At 42.8% G+C, this 19807-nt stretch overlaps 1 protein-coding gene across 1 annotated transcript in view; it reads right to left on the minus strand.

Moving 5' to 3' along the window:
* LOC122816149 (hexosaminidase D-like) overlaps positions 1-19807 on the minus strand; it is a 922622-nt gene that overhangs the window by 90080 nt on the left and 812735 nt on the right. Inside the window, exon 12 of the mRNA XM_044088904.1 lies at positions 3992-4081. Coding sequence (XP_043944839.1) covers positions 3992-4081 — 90 coding nt within the window. The remainder of the gene's footprint in view (positions 1-3991; positions 4082-19807) is intronic.

Here is a 19807-nt window from a genome sequence, read left to right on the forward strand (position 1 = left end):
GGGAAGTGCAGAGAACTGAAAGTGCAGAGATCCTTCCCTGAAACGTAGATATTTCCTGCATGATTTCCTATTAGGAATGTGAAGGTAGGCCTCTTTTAGGTGTAGGGTGGCTAGCCAAGCATCCTTGGAGAGCACGGGTAGCAGTTGCTGGAGGGTGAGCATTTTGAATTTTGGTATCACCAAGAAGTTGTTTAGAATGGATAGATCGAGGATGGGGTGCCAGGTCCCCACTTTTCTGGGTACCAGAAAAAGTCTGGAGTAGAAACCTTGGCCTTTCTGTTCTGCAGAAATGTGCTCTATTGCCCTAATGGAGAGCAGGGAAAGGACTTGTTTTTGAGCCTCTGCCCGCTGGTTTGGAGGTAGATCTGGGAATACCTTTGGGGTTGGAAGAGTGTGGAAAATAATTTGTACCCCTGGGACACTATGTTGAGGACCCATCGGTCGTTGGTAATGGTGGCCCAGGTGCTTGCTTGAAAAGAGAGGTTTTCCTCCCAGGGGTAAGAGAAGGTGGGCAGAGGGAGGGGGGGGGGGTCATTGTGAGTTCTTACAAAGAGGGGGTGGCTTAGAACTCCCTGGTTTTGAAGTGGAGGAATTCCACTGTTTTGATCTCTGCATTACCTGTGGCTGCTGTCTGGCGGGGGGGGTCTGCTTCCCCGGGGTCTTGGCTGAACTGTCCTGGTGGGAGTATGAAAGGACCAGTGCTTGGAGGGGCAATGCCTGCTGAACCTGGGTAGCTGGGCCTGTAAGAAATCCTTAACTGTCTGCATAGATTTAGCTTTTTCTTCCGTCTTTAAGACCTCCTCTGCCTTAGTGCCAAATAAGTTGTCTTTGTGCAACGGTGCATCCAATAATTTAGATTTAACATGGTCTGGCAAGGGCTGTTCCTTAAGCCATGCATGCCTTCTAAGGACAGAACCAGTGACTGCTGCCCTGCAAGAAGCTTCTAGGGCATCAAAACCACAGTGTAAGGTGTGCTTAGTCACTTGATTTGCAGAATGCATTAACTCTTGTAACTCTTTAAATTCTGCACAAGCAGGAAAGGAAGACATTTTTTGTTTGAGGAGTTCCATGGTATGTTGCTGAAATTTTAGCATATGGAACTGGCAATTTAGTGCTCTGATAGCAAGGGTAGCAGAGGTGTATACTTTTTTTATCCCATCTGTCTAGTGCTCGGGAATCCCTATCTGAGGGGGTGGTATTCTTAGCAGATTGCTTTAATTCCTTTAGGCCCTTGAGAAATTACCTCAAGGTCAGCAGTAGGATTTTTGAAAAGAAATTTGTGTGAGTCAGGGACACTGACACTGTCAGGTTTTCTGGGTGCAGGAGGGAGGGTGTCAGGAGTCAAACTGGACTCCAGGAAAACATCGTCCACAACATCAAGGGCTGAGGGAATGGCCAGGGGTCTGTGCTGTGGAAGATCTAAGAATTCCCTGAGTCTCTTTTTAGACTGAGGGTAGTCCTGATATTCCCATTGGAAATGCTCCCTTACGGTATATGAAAGGATTCCCCAAAGGAAAAGTCCTCGGGTGGAGAGGCTGAAGGAATGGAATCCTCAAAAGCAGAGAGGGGTTTTTGCACGTCTTCATATTCAGATGCATCGTAGTCATCAGACTCCTGTTCAGACAAAATTACTAAGGACAGAGCTCTTTTTCTTTTGGAAGGGGTAGCTTGGCTTCCATTGGAAAGCATGATAAAGTCATCCAACATTTTAAGCATTTGAGAATGAGACAAGGAAGCAGGTGCCTGAGATTGGGTCGTCGGTTTTTTGGGAGTGGTTCGTACCCTGGGCCTTAGAAACTCAGTAGTTTTCAAAATAACGGTAGACACGAAAGAAGTTGTCGGTTTGTGTCGAGATTCGGTATTGCAAAGTACTTCCTCAGAAGCCAGTGCTTGCTCAGTGGCTCTGGACCCATCCAAGGGAGAGGCAACTGCAGGATCCTTAGTCGAAGAAGAGTTTTGCGCCATACTGGACTCCGAAAGGGTCTCAGTAGTAGCCTGCGAATCCATAGAACAGGGCATCAAGGGTTGTGAAAGCGCCTCACTGAGGACCGGAGAACTGACGACTAGATTAAAGGAAGTGTTGTCCGAAGGGTTTGGACCTGTGCGGTCCGTCTCTGTCTTTATCCTTACATTTTTTCAAATCTGCTGTCGGATGGCTTACTGAAGCCAAATTGGAATTCAAGGACTGTAAGCGAAAATATCTAGCTACAATAAGGGCTCGACAACATATAGTTCTGGCGCTTAAAGCACAAAAGCGACAGTATGGGACTTCGTGCTCTGGGCCCCTTCAGCTTCAATTTGGATGACGAAACTCAGGTAGTGGCCAACCGGCACTCGTGCGAACTGCTTCTGGCTCTGCGGCAAGAAAGACCGATGTAATGGTGTCAGCTGCCTTACTTTATACTACTGACGACCTGACGTCAGTCCTGAAGCGACAGCAACTGACGCAGAAATACTAAGCCACTGGTATTCGGGCCAGCCGAGAGCTAACCTGGCAGGGATAACCCAAATGTGATGATTGCAACAGTGAAACACGAAGAACATCTATATGTTATGTGGATACTAAACTACTGGTGCAGAAGTGTGTGTTGAACTGTATGTTATGTACTGAGCTTCAAGAATGTAACCACAGTGTATCCTACTGGAAAAGGACAGAAATGTATATAAACTATATGCCTATGCAAATGAACGTTTTGATGGTAGAAGCTGCAACATACACAGTTAACCTGCAAACCAACAGTGTCATCTCAGTTTCAGCTCAGCAAGAAGACAGGATGCCTAGAGCTAATGTTTTTCCATTGTCTTGAAACAGAAATAATTAATAAGTTTAAGTGCTTAACTGCTTTACAACTTCCAGTTCTAGGCAAACTTCTGAGAGATATGTATTTTTTACACAAAGGAGCTAAATTCTAACTTTCTGCTAGCCTGGGAACTGGCAGCAGGTGACAAAAAGTGATGTCATCCAAACCTGACCCAGCAGTAATGTTTGATAGTAATTTAAGAACTCTCTCAGAGAAAAGTATATGCATTTTTGTATTTGTCTTTGGACCTGGAAACATCCATCTTCAGCACTTCTGTCTTCCTAATAGTAAGTAAATAGGGAAAAGTATATTTTAAATATAGATAGGAATATAGTAGAGATTAGTTTAGATGTTTTCTGTATTTATTTGAGACTGTCCTGCAATGTTGTTTTAAAATATTTTCTGTGATTCTGAACTCTGTAGTCACTGTGCTGAGTTATTGAGTATTGCCTTGTTCTTTTATTTATTATTAAATATATTTAAACCTTTTAATTGTGGCTGATTTGTTTAGAGATATTTAAGCTCTTAGATTACTTGCATATGTATTTGGTGACACTGTACAGGCAACTCATAAATAGTCTTAAAAGTCTTGGTCACACTTACCATTTGGATAATAGTAACATTACACATTAAGATTGGTCACCCTTGGTAAGGGCCTTATAGTAGCTGATAAGTACAGGTGGTTGGTGGCAGTGATAACTACCTTATAATCTGGGCAGAAGGGGGCATAGCTAGTAAACCTGTGTCAGCCTTCCCCTGGAGTGTCTGTGTGTTTGCATATAAATCAAATCTCAAAGTGTGTGTGTGTGTGTGTGTGTGTGTCAGCTACTTGGGTAGGAACACGAAGCACTGGTGGGACAGAGAGGGTGCTGGAAGTTTTGGCTTGACCACTTGGCTGAGATCTTAATCCTATAGCTGTGTCAGTGGGGAGTCTTATTGGGGATCTGGAGAAAGAGGGAGAAACCAGCCCCCAGACTGACTGTGATCTCTGTGCTCTTCATGGAAATTGTACTTTACTGTGTGTGTACTTGTCATCCTCCCAATGTGCACATCCCTCACTGGTGCTAGTGATGTAGATTGAGGCTCCCTGATTACTGGGCCAGTGCAGGGGCGTCACAAACGTATGCAGTTTTAGCTTTTACATTTCACAGTTCACTTAGTGTTTAACATCACAAGACTGTTGCACTTACCTTTGCACTGTGTTACCAAATCTTTCCATAAAGTAAGGATTGCCAAAACTATGTTTTCTGTGATAGACTGTAAACCACCCTTTGATAGCTCTGTTGAAAAGACAAATATGTCAACCAAGTAACATTAGTCATCCCAATAAATTCACAAAATAAAATCTAGCTCTTTGCAATAATCTAGTTGGGTTCTTGAAAAAAAGTTGCATATTAGCTAGACAATGGTGCCTGTCTTACTGATATACTTATGAAACTTTTCTAAAAGGACCTTAGTGCTATTGAAACCATCCACCACTGCATTCAGAACTTCACTATAGATCAGTGTTGCCAACCCGCAACATTACTGGCAAACATCAAGAAATTGACAAACATTTATTTACTGACACCTGTGAGGACAAGCGATTTAAAAAGACTACACAAACCCATCAGTGAAAAGTTCCTTTCTTTGATTGTATGTCAATAATATCAGTGTTCCACTATATACGTTTATTAATGTAATTTCCTCAACGGGTGGCCACGGTGGTGCAGTGGTTAGCATTGCCACCTCACAGCAAGACATTCTCCGGTTCGAGTTTTGGCTGGTGTGTCTTCTGTGCGGAGTCCGCATGTCCTCCCTGGGGTCTCGTGGGTTTCCTCCAGGTGCTCCAGTTTCCTCCCACATCCCAAAGACATGCAGTAGGTTGACTGGACACACTAAAATTGGCCCTAGGTGTGTGTGCCTTCTGTGGAAGGTTGGGCGCCGGGCTGGCAACTCGACACTGTAAAAAACTCCACTGCCAATCATGAGAGGACAGACAATCCACTGTGGTGACCCCTAACTGGGAAAAAGCCAAAAGAAGAAGAAGAAGAATGTAACTTCCTCAGCATTCTGTATCTTATTATGTTTGTGGTCATACTTCTATACGTCCTATTAATTGTCTAGCAAAAATGTCTTAGCTCTCCATTCTGAGACCTGAAGTAAAGAAATGAGCCAACTGTGAAAAGAACCAACATAAACCTAAGCTGCAGTTGTGTCGTTAAATAATTTGAAGCAGTGCTTTATAGAACTCAGTCTATATTTATACTATAACAACTAACTGATATCCTTATTTATAAGCAAGTCAAGGTTGCAATGCCTAATGCTTTTGAACAGTACAGGTGAGACTTACCAACCAATACTGTTTTTTGTTAGTAACTATTTTCCTTCCCTTATGAACTGGAATTGCCATTTTGCCATTTTCCCAGTTATCTACTAATTATACTTCTTTTAGTGACATATTTACTATTGTATTCTTTCAAAGGGCTTATCCACTTCTTAAAATATTCCCACGTCATATCTTTGATCCACTTATGAAAATCAGGCATTACATAATACAACAAATTTAACTGTATACTGTATGATGAATTTATATACACGTCTACTGAATTCTCTTTATAACTGCACCCCCAACCAATGCAAAAAGGTGGCATTATAAATGCCAGAGAAAACAAGATCAAGCATAAAGATCAGGAGCTCAACCAGGAACTGTGGTTCCCATGAAGTCATCCAACAGGCCACTCTCATAGTCATGGACAGGGGGAAGGAGGGAAGGTTGAAGAAGAATGCAGTGACAACACAGATGAAAAATTATGGTAAGAACATAACTTCTTTATCTGATATTGTCACTGTCATTCTTCTTCAACCAGTGGAACAGAGTTCCTAGCTACAATAACCCTAGAGTGGCACTCATGGAAGGATATTATGGAGCACTGCAGAGCCAGACGCAGTTCTGTTCCTGGAGGTAATGTCCAACTTGTAGTGTGTAACAAAGATGTGGGAATTTGACCAAGCTGCAGCTGCACAAATATCATCACTAGACAATCTAGACCAAAAGGCCTGAGAAACTTCCATAGACCTTGTAGAATGAGCCTTGATTTTGCCTGGTAATGGCCTGTTCTTGGAAGGGAACACAAAGGAAATACAATCTCTCAACCATCTGGCAAGGCTAGTCTTGGTGACAGCTTGCCCTTTCCTTACATCAAGAAACGATACAAACAGCTTTTCTGATTTTCCGCAAGACTTAGTTCTATCCAGGTAGAAACATAATTGCCTACGAACATTCAGAAGGTGGATGATATACTCTCCTTTGTTTTGAAAGCTGGGGAAGAAAACAGGAAGGTTGATAAATTTAGGTTAAGAGCTTTCGTCCATCCTCTTGGACTTCTTCAGAACAATGTAATGGATAGTTCACCCTATATATACCCCCTTATTTGGAACTTAATTAAAATAAAATAGACACACAATAATTGAAAACAAATCTAATTGTTTAATAGCCAAAAGACTCAAAATAAAGACAGGAAATTTTGGAAACAAAGACATCATTACAACACACTCTCCATAAACATTAACTTCCCTAAACAAGTCTTCACTAAAAAGAGACTCTACATTATAAAATTGATATTCAGTGTTAAACTCTTAGCCTAGAGGGTTTCTGTGTATTTATAAATGTTAGTCACATATCTTTGAATTTATTACTGTTCAATATCCAAGTTGTTTGGCTTCTGCTACATACCTACAATCAACTGCATTACTAGCGGAGTTAAGTACAAACTTGCAGTGTTAAAGATTGTACTGTATTTTATTTTTCTGTGTATTTAATTGTTTCATTTAATATTGTGGTCTGTGTCTCTCTGTAGTCATTTATTTTTCTATTTAATTGTTTCATAGAATACAGTGGTCTATCTCTGTCTCTGCAGTTAGTTTCCCACCCACCCACTCTGTTCTTGTTCTGGTATTAATCTTGGTGGCTTTGGAATTGCCCGCCCCTCCTGTAAATTTGTGTTTGAACACCCCTCCTGGGTCTATCTCATTTGTTCACTCAACAGAGTACAGTGAGATCATATTTTGACTTCAGACACTCCTACCAGTCCCATCTGTTCAGCTCTATCCCAGCTGTATTCCAGTCTAGTGTCACTAGCTCATTCTACCTAATGCAGAGAGAACATTTGTGAAGGGCAAGCCACGTAGGTCCTTAATTTTGAATTATCTTGTGTTTCTCCTTTCTCCCAAAAAAATTCTAAGCTTGTTTCCTGCCTTTCCTGTAACTAGTCTAGTCCAGATACAGATTTACTGTATATCCAGGACTGCTTGTAAGCTTCTGAGCCCCCAAAGCCTTTCTGTGTTGGAGGGAAGCCTTCTAGCTCATCAGTGGGAGTGGTAAGCACTAGGTAGCCTATCTACCATAAGAGTGGTTTCTGGCCCAGAAATTGTAGTTTATTGGCCGTTTGGGCAGTTTTTCCAGCTTTTTCAACTTCTGGTTTAAAAGCCTGCGTTTGCCTTGTTACCCACCTTTCCTGTAACTAGTCTAGTCCAGATACAGATTTTCTGTATCCAGGACTGTTTCTAAGCTTCTGAGCCCCCAAGCCTTTCTGTGTTGGAGGGAAGCATTCTAGCTTCTCAGTGGGACTGGTAAGCCCTAGTAGCCTATCTACCACAAGATCCAGGTACAGATTCTTAGTTTTAGCACTTGAATCTGTTTATTCGTGCTCAGCACTTGATCAGAACTTGTTGTTAGCACTAAAAAAGCTACAAATTACTACAGCACTGAACCTTCCTCTTTACCTAGAGGAAAACAGTTTTTGTACTTACTTTCCTCACTTGCTTAGAGAAAAACAGCTCTTATACTCACTTTCCTCACTTGTCTAGAGGAAAGTAGTTTTTTTATTCAGGCATGTCCAAGGGTCAGCTCCCAGTGTTCTCTCCTATCTGATGAATCTGGGCATCTTGAGGCACTGTAGCAATTGCCTCATGTACACAGACAACCCTCTCCTCCTACCACCCAACACCACAACCCGTGAGAGATGCACTTATCTAGCCAAACTGGAGGTAAAGCTCTCTCCAACCAAGACTGAACTTGACAGTCAAGATTAGAACACTTGCACCACACCACACTCATCACATATTCCCACTAAACCTACACCACCAAAATCCACACACAAACATAAAAACATTCGCAGAGGCTCTCAAAAATAATCTGCTCAAGCAACAGAGACCTCCAAAGCAGAAACGCAAGCAACCTCCACCCCCCAACACAACCCAAATGACACAAAGCCCACAGACTCAGTGTGCCAAAAAAACAAAGCCCATAAGGCAAACCAAAGTACCCAACACACTGGTTATAGGTGACACTCTAGTCAGGCACACTGATGTCCCACTCACCATGCTAAACAAGGAGAAGGTTACTGTCAGGTGCCTGACTAGAGTGTCACCTATAACCAGTGTGTTGGGTGACACTCTAGTCAGGCACACTGATGTCCCACTCACCATGCTAAACAAGGAGAAGGTTACTGTCAGGTGCCAGGATCCACCACATAACCCACAAACTCAGGTCACTCCACAACAAGTACAAATATGACTCTATCATTGTCCATGTTGGTGTGAACAACCTGAGATGAACCTCCCTGGACTACATGAAAAGAGACATGGAAGAGCTCTCCGATCTTGTAGCCCAGGAGGTATGACCCTAACCCTGATTAGCATCCTGCAATCGCCCAGAATGATACCACAGTACAAGGACAAAATGATTAACTTCAACAAGTGGCTAAGCTTCTGGTGTCATTCTAAGGGGATCCAGTATCTGTCTGCCTGGGAAGACATGGTCGACAGCCCATGATGCTTTGCCAGAGATGGCCTGCATCTGTCGCCCCTGGGATTCCGGATACTGGCTAAGGCTCTTGCCGCCCCTATAGTGCCTTTTTTAGGCAAGGTTCAAATGACAAATTCACCACCGGAACAGGAACAGGCAAGCAAAAACTGAGGGTAATGCTACTCAATGCTAGAAGTCTAAATCTAAAAATGCACTCACTCGAGGCACTCCTTAAAATGGAGAACATCGATATCTGTGCAGTGACTGAGACGTGGTTCAAGGCTCCAGAGAGCACCTCTGCATTACCAGGCAATAACTCATACTACACTTTTCAGCCATCTAACCTGGACCAGAACACCAAAGGCAGAGGTGTGTCCATATTCATTAAGGATATCCACACCTCCAGGCTAGTTGCGCAGCATAATGCACCCGAGGTTATCCAAGTGCAACTAACTCTGGGCAAAACTGCAATCCAAATTGTAGCTTGCTACAGATCCCCCACCATGCCCCAGGATTCCCATTCCTCTTTTCTTGATATACTGGAAAATATTAGGGTTCAACCAAACAACCTAATAATGGGTGATTTCAACTACCTCGCCATTAACTGGGAAAACTACTCTTGTACCAACTCCTTCATTCAACGCTTTTCGGAATTCATAAATTCCAATGTCCTGGATCAACTTATCCACACCCCCACCAGGGGCAAGAGTATCCTAGACCTAGTCATTACTAACATGAGTGACTGGTGTTCCACACCTGAAGTCAACTCCTCGTTGGTCAGATCTGACCATAAGCTAATCACCCTAGATATCTGCATCCCGCCCCCACCCACCATTAAGGAAACCATGGTAAAAAAGTTCTCCGAAGCCAAATTCATGCTTCTTAAGACAGAAGTGGTGAACTTCATGACACCCATGCAGATGGACAATACAGTTACGACTGCTGAATCCTACACACATGCACTCTATAAGCACTTACACGAGTGCATGGATCGTGCTATCCCAAACAGAACCAAGACGCTATCCTCCAAAAAAAGAAAGCCAATCTGGTGGCCCCCTGCCATAAACAAACTCTACAACAGAAAGAAGAAACTGTTGCAAAAGAGACTGAAATCCCATGAGTGGAGGAGCTCCCTGGTCAACCTCAGCAAGAAGCTGAGATCCCTTATAAGATTCTCCAAAGCTAGCTACGAAAACAAAATCACCACTGATTCTAAGGGAAAACACAAAGCATTCTATAGCTATGTCAAGAATCTTAATGGCAACACCCACATCTGCTCTGAGTTACAGTACAACGGCACGAAAATTACAGAACCAACTGATATTGCCAACATCCTGGCAGATAGGTTCAGTGCTACCTTTACCCCCCTCTCACCCCTAAAGGGCCCATATCTATACTGGAAGAATGCAGAGTCCCTGTAATCACATCTATGCAGGTAAAAGCTGCAGTCTAGAAAACAAAAAACACAGCATCCATGGGACCGGACAACATCCCAGGCTGCGTTTTACACGAACTTCAGAACGAATTGGCTCCTCACCTAAGCACCATGTTCAATCATAGTCTCACGTAAGGCTTTGCGCCCAATGAATGGCGCACAGCAACAGTCATCCCACTCCACAAAGGGGGAGCCACCACTGATCCTGGGAACTCTCGCCCTATTAGCCTGACGAGTCTGGTCTGCAAGGCCATGGAACGTATCATCATGGAACTCATAAACAAAGACATTGGTAACCTCCAAACTCTGGACTCCACACAGTTCAGGTTTGTGAAAGGCAGATCATGCCTTCTGAACCTGACTGACTTCTTTGAGGCAGTCACCAAAGCCATAGACGAGGGTAAGGTGGTTCACACAACCTATCTTGACCTCGCCAAGGCTTTCAATACCATCCTCCATTCTGGTACTATAGCTAAACTCACTAAACTAGGTATAAATCCCAACGTCAGAAGATGGGTTGCCAACTGGCTCACTGACAGAACCCACACTGTAAAAGTTGCAGACTCCAAATTTGAATTCAAACCAGTGACAAGTGGAGTACCACAGGATTCAGTCCTGGGACCTCTCCTGTTTGGTATCTACTTCTCTGAAGTACAGGCTATCACAGAAGGCCTCTGGCTAACGAAGTTCGCAGATGACTGCAAACTAGGAGCCATAGTCGGGTCCCCAAATGGTGTGGACATCCTACAGAAGGGCCTCACTGAGACAGATGCCAGGTGTCAGAGGCATGGCCTCAAGCTCAATGTCAAAAAGTGCATTGTCATTCCCTTTGGTTAAAAACTCTGTACCCATGAACTACCACATAAACGGCAGCCTTGGGTCCCAGGTGGACAGTAGTCTCTCCTTTGATAATCACATCGCCACAGTAGTCAGGAAATCCTTCTATGTGGCACACCTAATCACAAAAGGGTTCTCATCCAGGAAAAAAGAGGTCATTGTTCCCTTCTACTCGGCACTCAGAGTACAACGCCCTTTTTGGAAAGTACCTCACAAGACATCTGAAGAAGCTGGAAAGGCCACAGAAGTACCTCACAAAGAGGAATACTGGCCTCAAACAGATGCCCTACACTGACTGTCTCAAAAAACTCCAGCTTTACTCTGTAGCATATCGCCTACTCCGAGGAGAACTCTGCCTAACATATAAAGCTATGTTAAACCCAGAGCTGTTGGACATGCTACACCTTAAGAAATCCCAATCCCTCCAAGCTACATGCTCTAGGGACCTAAACCTTGTCACCACAATAAACAGGACATGCTGGAGGGATAGATTCCTGTCCCAGAGACTTCCTATACTCTGGAACAAGCTACCCATCTATGTCAAGCAAAGTTCCTCATTAGCACTCTTCAAGAAAAATCTTGATGAGTGGATGGCAAATAGGAAATACACTCCGGGGATCACTTCTGTGGCTCTGCAAGACAGGAGCACAGGAAATTAACTTTCTTGGGTGGCATAAGCCAGGGAACCTTGTTGGCTAGGCTTACTTTGCCCTTGGGCCGATAGCCTAGTACCTACCTATGAACCTATAAAATATGACATGTAAAATATTATGGAATATCGAGTATTAAAACATCAAAAACATTGTGAATTCCTAATTTTAGGTATTTAAACAATATCCACGCCCACTACAAAGGGGCAACAGGTTTTTCAGCAAGCAAGACATGTTTAGGGAACACTAGACACCAGGGATACTTTACAAATATTATCCTAAAGTCAATTTAAAATTAATTGAAAAACAGTTTTGCAGCATGAATGAAACATAGATGGTAGAAAACACTAGAAAGCATGGCTAGTCTTTGAATATTACTCTAAGGTCACTTAAATAGTTTAAAAAACAACAATTTTGCAGTACGAAAGATGTATTGAGTGGGGAGAACACTAGACACCAGAGATGTGACTTAATAACAAAGTCAGTTAAAAAGAACAGTGAAAAAGCTTAAAACCCTGTCCCATTCGCACACAAAACAACATGTTAAGACTACAGAGCTTTACTCTTCTATGCCGCCACTACACACCAGGGTTGCCAGGGTTGCTCTGTTAAATATTACCTTAAGTCATGTAAAAAGGCAATCACAGAACAGAGAAAAAAGGTTTGGATCCTTTATCTTCGGCACACAAAAACAGTTCAACTAAAGTCCTCTGCGGTACCACTAGACACCAGGGCTATACTTTAAATATTACCTTAAGTCACTTAAACATTTTTTATTAAAACGGCAAAAATGTTTTTGAACCTTTTACCCTTTTGCATAGAAAGTAGTTCAACAACAATTCAGAGCTTCAATCCATTATACTAATGGAGGAGGACTTTCAGACTAATGTATTTTCTGAACTGTAAGAAAGTATGAAAATCTTAATGTCTGGTATTATTGATTGACTGTAATAGTCCATGGGTTATAAAGAACAGAATGGGGGAAAAATCATGTAAATATGGGGGTGTGTCTATTGAGTGGAGTGCCACCCTTCTAAATGGTTGTGCTGAAAATGTCTGGACAAAGCTAGAAGGAAGACTAGATGACATCAGGGATAATTTTTAAATATTACTTGAAGCCACATAAAAAGTTAACAGAGCAACAGGTTTAGCATTACTCTGAAGTTTCAGAAAGTACAGTTGTGTACACTTACCATAAATGCAGAAGTTCAAGTATATTCACTGTTGCAGTACTGACTTGTGGGATTTCCCACTGTGGAAGCCCATGGCTGGCCCGACTACCAGAGACTACTTTTTCTACTGCTCCTGAACCAAGCAGGCTCCCTATTTGATATCACCACATTCTGGTATAAAGGGAGTCGGCCAGTGCCATAACCTCATGTATGGTCTAGTTTAATGAAGTCTGTCACCACCTTGGGCACAAAGGAAGGGTTGGTCCTGAGGGATACTCTGTCTGGGTGGAAAATGACGAAAGGTTCTGCACACGAGGGCCTGGAGCTCAGACATCCTTCTGGCTGATGTAATGTCTAGTAAAAAAGGCCGTCTTCCAGGTCAGGAATTTTATATCAGCTGAAGCAGCGTGGTTGAAAGGGAAGAAGGATGAGCTTCTCCAGAATGAAACTGAGTTCCTAAGGAGGAACAGGAGGTTTCCTGGGAAGCCTAATGTGTATAATCCCTCTCAGAAACTGTTTAATGAGGGATGTGAAAAGACAGGGGAGCTGAAAAGGCAGATAGGCAGAAACAGCTGAAGTATGGATTTTTATAGAGGAGTAGAGACACCTTTTTCAAAAAGGATGGACAAGTATGACAGGATGAGAGGGATCTGAGATTGATGAGGGTTTTGTACCTTCTGTCTGCACCAAAAAATGAATCTTTTCATTTAGCAGAGTAAGACTTTTTAGTGCTAGGTCTCCTGGCCTCTTTTAGAAAGTCCAACATCTGCTTGTCAAGGACAGACCCCTTCCATGGGATCAGGGTATCATCCAAGCTGTCAATTTGAGTGTGTGCAGGTTGGGGTGTATTAATTGTGCCCTATTCTCTGTCAGTATGTCCACGCCATGTGGCAGCTGCCATGGCTCCCTGTTGGTCAGACTGAGTAATAGAGGGTACCAGTGCTATCTCTGCCAATCTGGGGCTATCAGAACTACGCTTGGCCCCTCTTCCTGTAATTTCAGCAAAACCCTGGGCAGCAGTGGTATAGACGGGAAGTCATAAAGGAACAGACCTGTCCAAGGAAAGGAAAAGGCATCTGTCTTCCACTCTTCATTTTGTTCCTGACGCAAAACTTTACTTTAGATGACAATTTTCTTTGCTGGCAAAAAAAGGTCCATCTGAGGCACTCTCCGTTTTCGGCTATGCTGAGAATACTTCCCGATGCAGTTGCGACTCATGGGGGCCTGACAGGATCCGGCTGAGGTGATCTACTAGCTGACTGGTTTCTCCTAATACATACTGTGCCATGAGGTGCAGCCCTAGGGAATTTGCCATTTCCCAAAGGTTCATGGCTAGATGACAAAGGGGTAAGATTGGTTCCCCTTGCTTGTTTATGTACCACATAACTGGTACTGTCTTCACGACGAAGACTCCAGGTTTCCATTACTTTTGGAAGACAATAATGACTTTTTGGACTGCCATTAGTTCTTTTAGGTTGCTGTGTTTGTTTTTGAACTTGAAGTCCCATTTGCTGGAGGTTGTTGAAGTGGGCTCCCCAAGCTTTTTCTAATGCATCTGTTGTCAGTCTGGTCCTGAAGGATGAACATGAAGGGAAGGCCTGGATTGAGGTTGCATGATTGGGCCCACCAGGCAAATTCTTTCCTGAGTTAAGGAAGCAGTTTTATTTTGAAGGTGAGAGACTGTGAATGCTGGCACTGCAGTTTTTTCACATGCAGTCTGGCCAGAGGGATCATCGGAATGAAAGAGGCCAAGTATCCCAGGGTCCTGAGATCTGGCTATGAGGTATGTCCTATCCATGAGCTTTCTGAAGCAAAGGTTTAGGAACCTAACCCTGTCCAGAGGAAGGAAAACCTTCTGAAGTGCTGAGTGCAATAAGGTTCCTAGAAACACAATCCTGCTTGTGGGTTTGTTTGAGAATTTTGTGTACTGATGTTGAACCCCATTGAGGTCTGTAAGTGATGGGTATAAAGCAGGTCTGCTTTGGGATTTTGTACGTTTGTTGCCTGAATGAAGCAAACGTCTAAGTACGGGTAAATCTGAATTCCCTTTGTCCTGCAGAAGGCTAGCAGATAAGCCAAAGAGCAGAGCACAGAACTGATGGTGCCTCACACCTAATCTGAAGCGTAAGAACCTTCTGTGTGATTCCTGTATGGGATATGCAGATATGCATCTTTTAGATCTAAGGTTACCATGAAGGCGTTGGGGGTAATCATGGGCAGTAGTTTTTGCAGAGTTAGCATTTTGAATTTTGGGACCTGTAAGAAATGGTTGAGCCATGACAGGTCTAGAATTGGCCTCCAGGTACCTTATTTTCTGAGAACTAGGAAAATTCTGCAGTAAAACCCTTTTCCTTGTAAGGATTTTGGCACAGGTTCCACAGAGCCATGAGTGCACAGAAGTTCCACTTGGATTAAACACTCTGTCTTTTACTTTGGAGGACTGTTAGGAAATTTTAAGTGAACCAAGGGTTGTTTCAGCTTGAGTTTGTAGCCTTTCTAAATGAGGTTTAGCACCACATATCCACAGTAATGACAGTCCAGTTCTTGTAGAAAAGTAACAGCCTTCTCTCCATCTTGGGAGGATGGTGGTGATGAAGTGAGGGGGATGGGGGAAGGGGGTAGAGAATGCCATGCAAGAGTCATGATTGCTCCCTGCTAGGTTCCTGGGGACATGATCCTGATGACGTTATTTGGGTAAGGCTGCCATTACCTAGACCACTGGTGCTATCTTTAGCTCCTTTCCTTGCTGGATTTCCTTCATCTAGGCTTAGACTGGGTGCTAAAAAGGACCAATGTCTAATAGGATAACTCCAGCTGAAATCAGGAGATTTGACCTACAAGAAATCCTTGACAGTTGGCATGGACTTGGCTTATACTCCATTTTCTTAAGGACAGCTTCAGCCTTAGGACCAAAAAAAATCTCTAAGTGGGCATCTAGCAGATTGGATATGACTCAGCAAGACTTGTCTACTAATGATGGATCCAGTGGCTGCTGTCCTGCTGGTGGCTTTCAAGGCATCGTAGTTGCAGTGTAGAGAATGCCTGGCCACCTGAGAACAAGAGTTGCACAGATTCATTAACTCATTTGAGAGGGCCTTATTTTCAGTCCCCATTTGTTTTTATTTCATCTGGTCAAGATTAATTTCCTGATACTTCACCATATGAAACTTGCAATTCAAAGCCCTCATGATGAGGGTAGCAGAGGTGTAGACTTTCTTTCCAAAGCTATCTAAGCCTCTGCTTTCCTTGTCTGTGGGCAAAGGATTTTTGAAAGAGCTAGTTTTGCTACTTTAGGACCTGCAGTCACCACTTCAGGATCTGCCACAGGATTCTTAAAAAGGTGTTTGTGGTAATCTAGAACCCTGTAAAATCTGTCAGGTTTTTGAGGGGCAGGAGGCAGAGAATCTGGTTGTAAAGAAGAATCTAGGAGGTTACTGTCTACACCTCTAAGATGAAGGGGGGTTAAGGAACTCCTTAATCCTCTTCTTGGATTAGGGGTAATCCTGAGCTTCCCATCTGAAGTGCTCCCTCAGGGTATGCAATGTCTCCCCAAAGGAAATATCCTCAGGTCAGAATCCCCATAGGAAGCGACAGATTCACTCTCTTCAAGGGTGGATTCCTCATGATCAAAATCATCCTCGGAGTCAAAAGAGTCAGAAAATTCCTGTGGTGGGGTATCCCTCTTTATTTTACCAACGGATGATGCAGTGGAAGGAATGTGTCTGGATCTGACCAAGGAAAATCAAATCCTCAGCCAACCTCACTGGGTCTTGTTGGTAGGTCTGGGACTGGGAGCCGGAAGGCCTAGGTTGAGATAAGGTGGGGGTTGCCTTTTTGTATGCAGCCTGAGGTTTTGGCCTAGGGCCAACCTTTGAACTAGTAGCTGGATGAACAACAGACTCCCATGAACTGTAGGCGGTGGTGATCTCTAGACAACGAGAAAAAACATCTCCAGTTTTTGAGTGGTCATCAGAAGCCAAAGCCCGAGAAGCTGTTCCAGACCCAACTAACAAGCTAAATCCTTTGGCTTGTAAGGAAGTAGAGGGGTCTAGAGACATACTGGACTCCAAACAGGTCTTGGCAGAGGCCTGTGCCACCACCCCAGACATCAAAGGGATCTATAAAAGTGCCGCAACTTCTTCATTAATGAAAAGCCTACAGGACTGGCTGATGGCAAACAAGCATCATCTGAGGTCCTAAGTTTGAAATTATTTTTCTTTCTTCCCCTAGGGAAATCTACATCAGCTCGAATGACAAATTACATGGTATATGAATGCCCTGATGACTCACTGAAATATTTAGCTAGAATCTCAGCCCTACGCTTGACAGTACTACTATTAAAGCACCAAAACAACAGTTAGGAAGATTGTGTTCAGGCCCCAAACAAGTCACACAAAAAGAATGAAAATCCTAGTGTGGTATCTGTTTGCTACAGTGGAGACAGTTATTGACTTTCTCTGACATTTGTCAAAAGGCAAATGAAAAGCTTTAGACTTCTTTCTCTGGTGTGGACTAACCAATGCACTGATTAGCAGTCTACTTCAGGCTCTGACTCCCTTTATACCCAAATGTGGTGAAGTCAGATATGGTGTATGTCGGGTTCAGAAGGAGGGGAAAAAATTGTCTCTGGTAGTCAGGTCGACCAAGAGCTTCCATGGCGGGAAATCCCACAAGTCAGTACTGCAACAGTGAAACACAAAGAATATCAACAAGAAGAATTAAACTCTGTTTAGCATTACTGACTGACTGTAACCATCTGTGGTTTACAAGTGGCAGGGGAAAAAAGAAAGAGGATATAACAGGGGCATTCTGTCAACTCAGGGTAAGTGGTATATCTGTGTGCGAGTACATGCATGTATGTTTGAATGTGAGCAAGTGTGTGGGAGAATGGGGGGGGGGCTGTGCTATTTAATTGCACAAGAAAGTGCTGATTAGCACTAGCTGTACCAGCACAAGATTCAGAGACATGGAAATTAGCTGATAATGAGGTCATTCCTCACTGTGACTAATCTGTTTTTGAATTGCATTTCCAAGACTGTGGGAAAAGACCCTTTTTGCCACAGCTCTGAGCACTCATGAAGGGTTTTTTTTATGAATCTCAGGGAATATGCTGTACTACAAAACTCAAAATCATACCAGAAATGCACCAACACTGGGGTGCCACAAGAATCAGTTTTAGGCCCAATAATATTCAAAATGGTATTTTCTACAGTATAGATTTCACCTCATTTTTTGGATCACAAAATATCTGGACAGCTGTAAAAGTGGACCTGTCATAATGTCACTGCCATTGTGACATTAGGTATTTGAGCATGCTCAAATTATGTGCCACTAAAACAGACATGAGGTGTAATGTTAGTAAAAACAAGGTTATGCTGCATGGTGCCAGACAGGATTTACACTTCAAACTAGCCAACTCTACCCTTGAAGAAAAAACATATATTACAAAACTGGGAGTACTACTAAGGTCTGGAATAATGCCAAGACAGTACATTGTCGGTATAAGAAACAGCAATGAGACAAACCAGCCTTATATTTACAGCTACTGCATCAAGATAATTAGACTTATTCATGTCTGCTATAAGACCAGTTCTGGAATATAATCCAATTATTTTTCATCTAACGTCTGCAAAGATAGGGGTACTGAATTTTGTACAGAGGTGCTATACCAAAAGGAAATATAGTATTTAAAAACCTATCTTATTGTGATAGATTAAAGCATATCAACTTGTACGACATTCTCTATAGGGTATTAAGGGGTAAGAGATACCTCATGATGAGAGTGATTTTAAAGGATGACTTTAGATCAAAAATTGTTTGTGTACTTGAGACACCACATCCTCAAACCAGGGACAAGGGTAATTTGCTTAAAACTAAATGCAATTACACTCTCAGACAGGATAATGACATCATTCAAATAACACCTAAATACTTTCAACAGGTTACCATGAGAGTTCAGAAAATGTAACAGTATGCACAGATTTATAACACATTTAGACACTTGCGTGGGGGTAATAAAAAGTTCATTCATGGTATTTAAGAGTCTGCACTTGTAATGACCTAAAGAGCTGCAGCAGTTAAACTATGAAACTATAAACTAATGGTGCCTATTTTCATCCGATTCAACATACTGGACATCAGATCCAACTGGATCAGACCTCATCACCAAATCTGAAGCTTCCACGGTTCCAGGGCTCTGACTCCTCCCCTATAAGTCCCTGAACTCTAACCCAATACCTCAAATCGAGTTTGCCCTATATCCAAGTATTCAAACCTATGTATGAAAAAATTGTGGAGACCCTAAATCCAAAACTGCTAAGAAGGGCTACACAAAAAGGGGTTATGTTTATGAGACAGTGCTGTGGCATGGCAACCACTCAACTGAAAGCCATCCATAAAATAAATATATCAATTTGGCAAGAGGTTTGGAGGGAGGGGAGGTTGAAAGGGACGAAAATCAGACAACATGAATCTATCATCATGGTAAGTACCAATGCTATTTTCGTCCGATTCAGCATGTAGGACAGATTCCCAAGCTGTCTTTCTTGGTGGTACCGGTAAACAGAATGACATACACTTGAGTCAAAGACAGCAGTATGTAATAAAACCAAAGGGACTATGACACATGCATTAAAAAATAATGAAAGAGGTGTGCAAACCAAACAACAGTACAAGTCAGGACATATCTTATTTAGAAAGATTGTGCTGGCACCATTAAAGGCATACCAGCATTCCCAGCATGGCCTCCAATATATAGAGGCAGAACAGAGAGCAAAAGGTGCAGAAAGTCATGGCTGACAAAGTGGCGCATAGTGCCTCAACATATCTATAACCATTCAAGTATGAATGGTGCATAGTTGCAGCTAAGAAACCACAGCATATTCAAAGAGTCAAGGAATTGTGTTTCTGCTGTCCTGCATAATGTCTAAGATACAGTACAACCTACGGAAATGCTATCAATGTCACTGCATAAAAACTAAATGATATATGCATGGGTTAAATATGGGATAGTTGTGGAACAAAAATGTGCCACTTGTCAGTACACAAGGCTCAACATAGCACTGTAGTACTCAAGCTATGCAAAAGCTATACTGAGTGAAAAACGTGAAACTCATGCAGTGCAT

The sequence above is a fragment of the Protopterus annectens genome, chromosome 12.part0 (genome assembly GCF_019279795.1).
Source record: "Protopterus annectens isolate FY-2018-M chromosome 12.part0, PAN1.0, whole genome shotgun sequence".
NCBI classification, from domain to species: Eukaryota; Metazoa; Chordata; order Ceratodontiformes; family Protopteridae; genus Protopterus; species Protopterus annectens.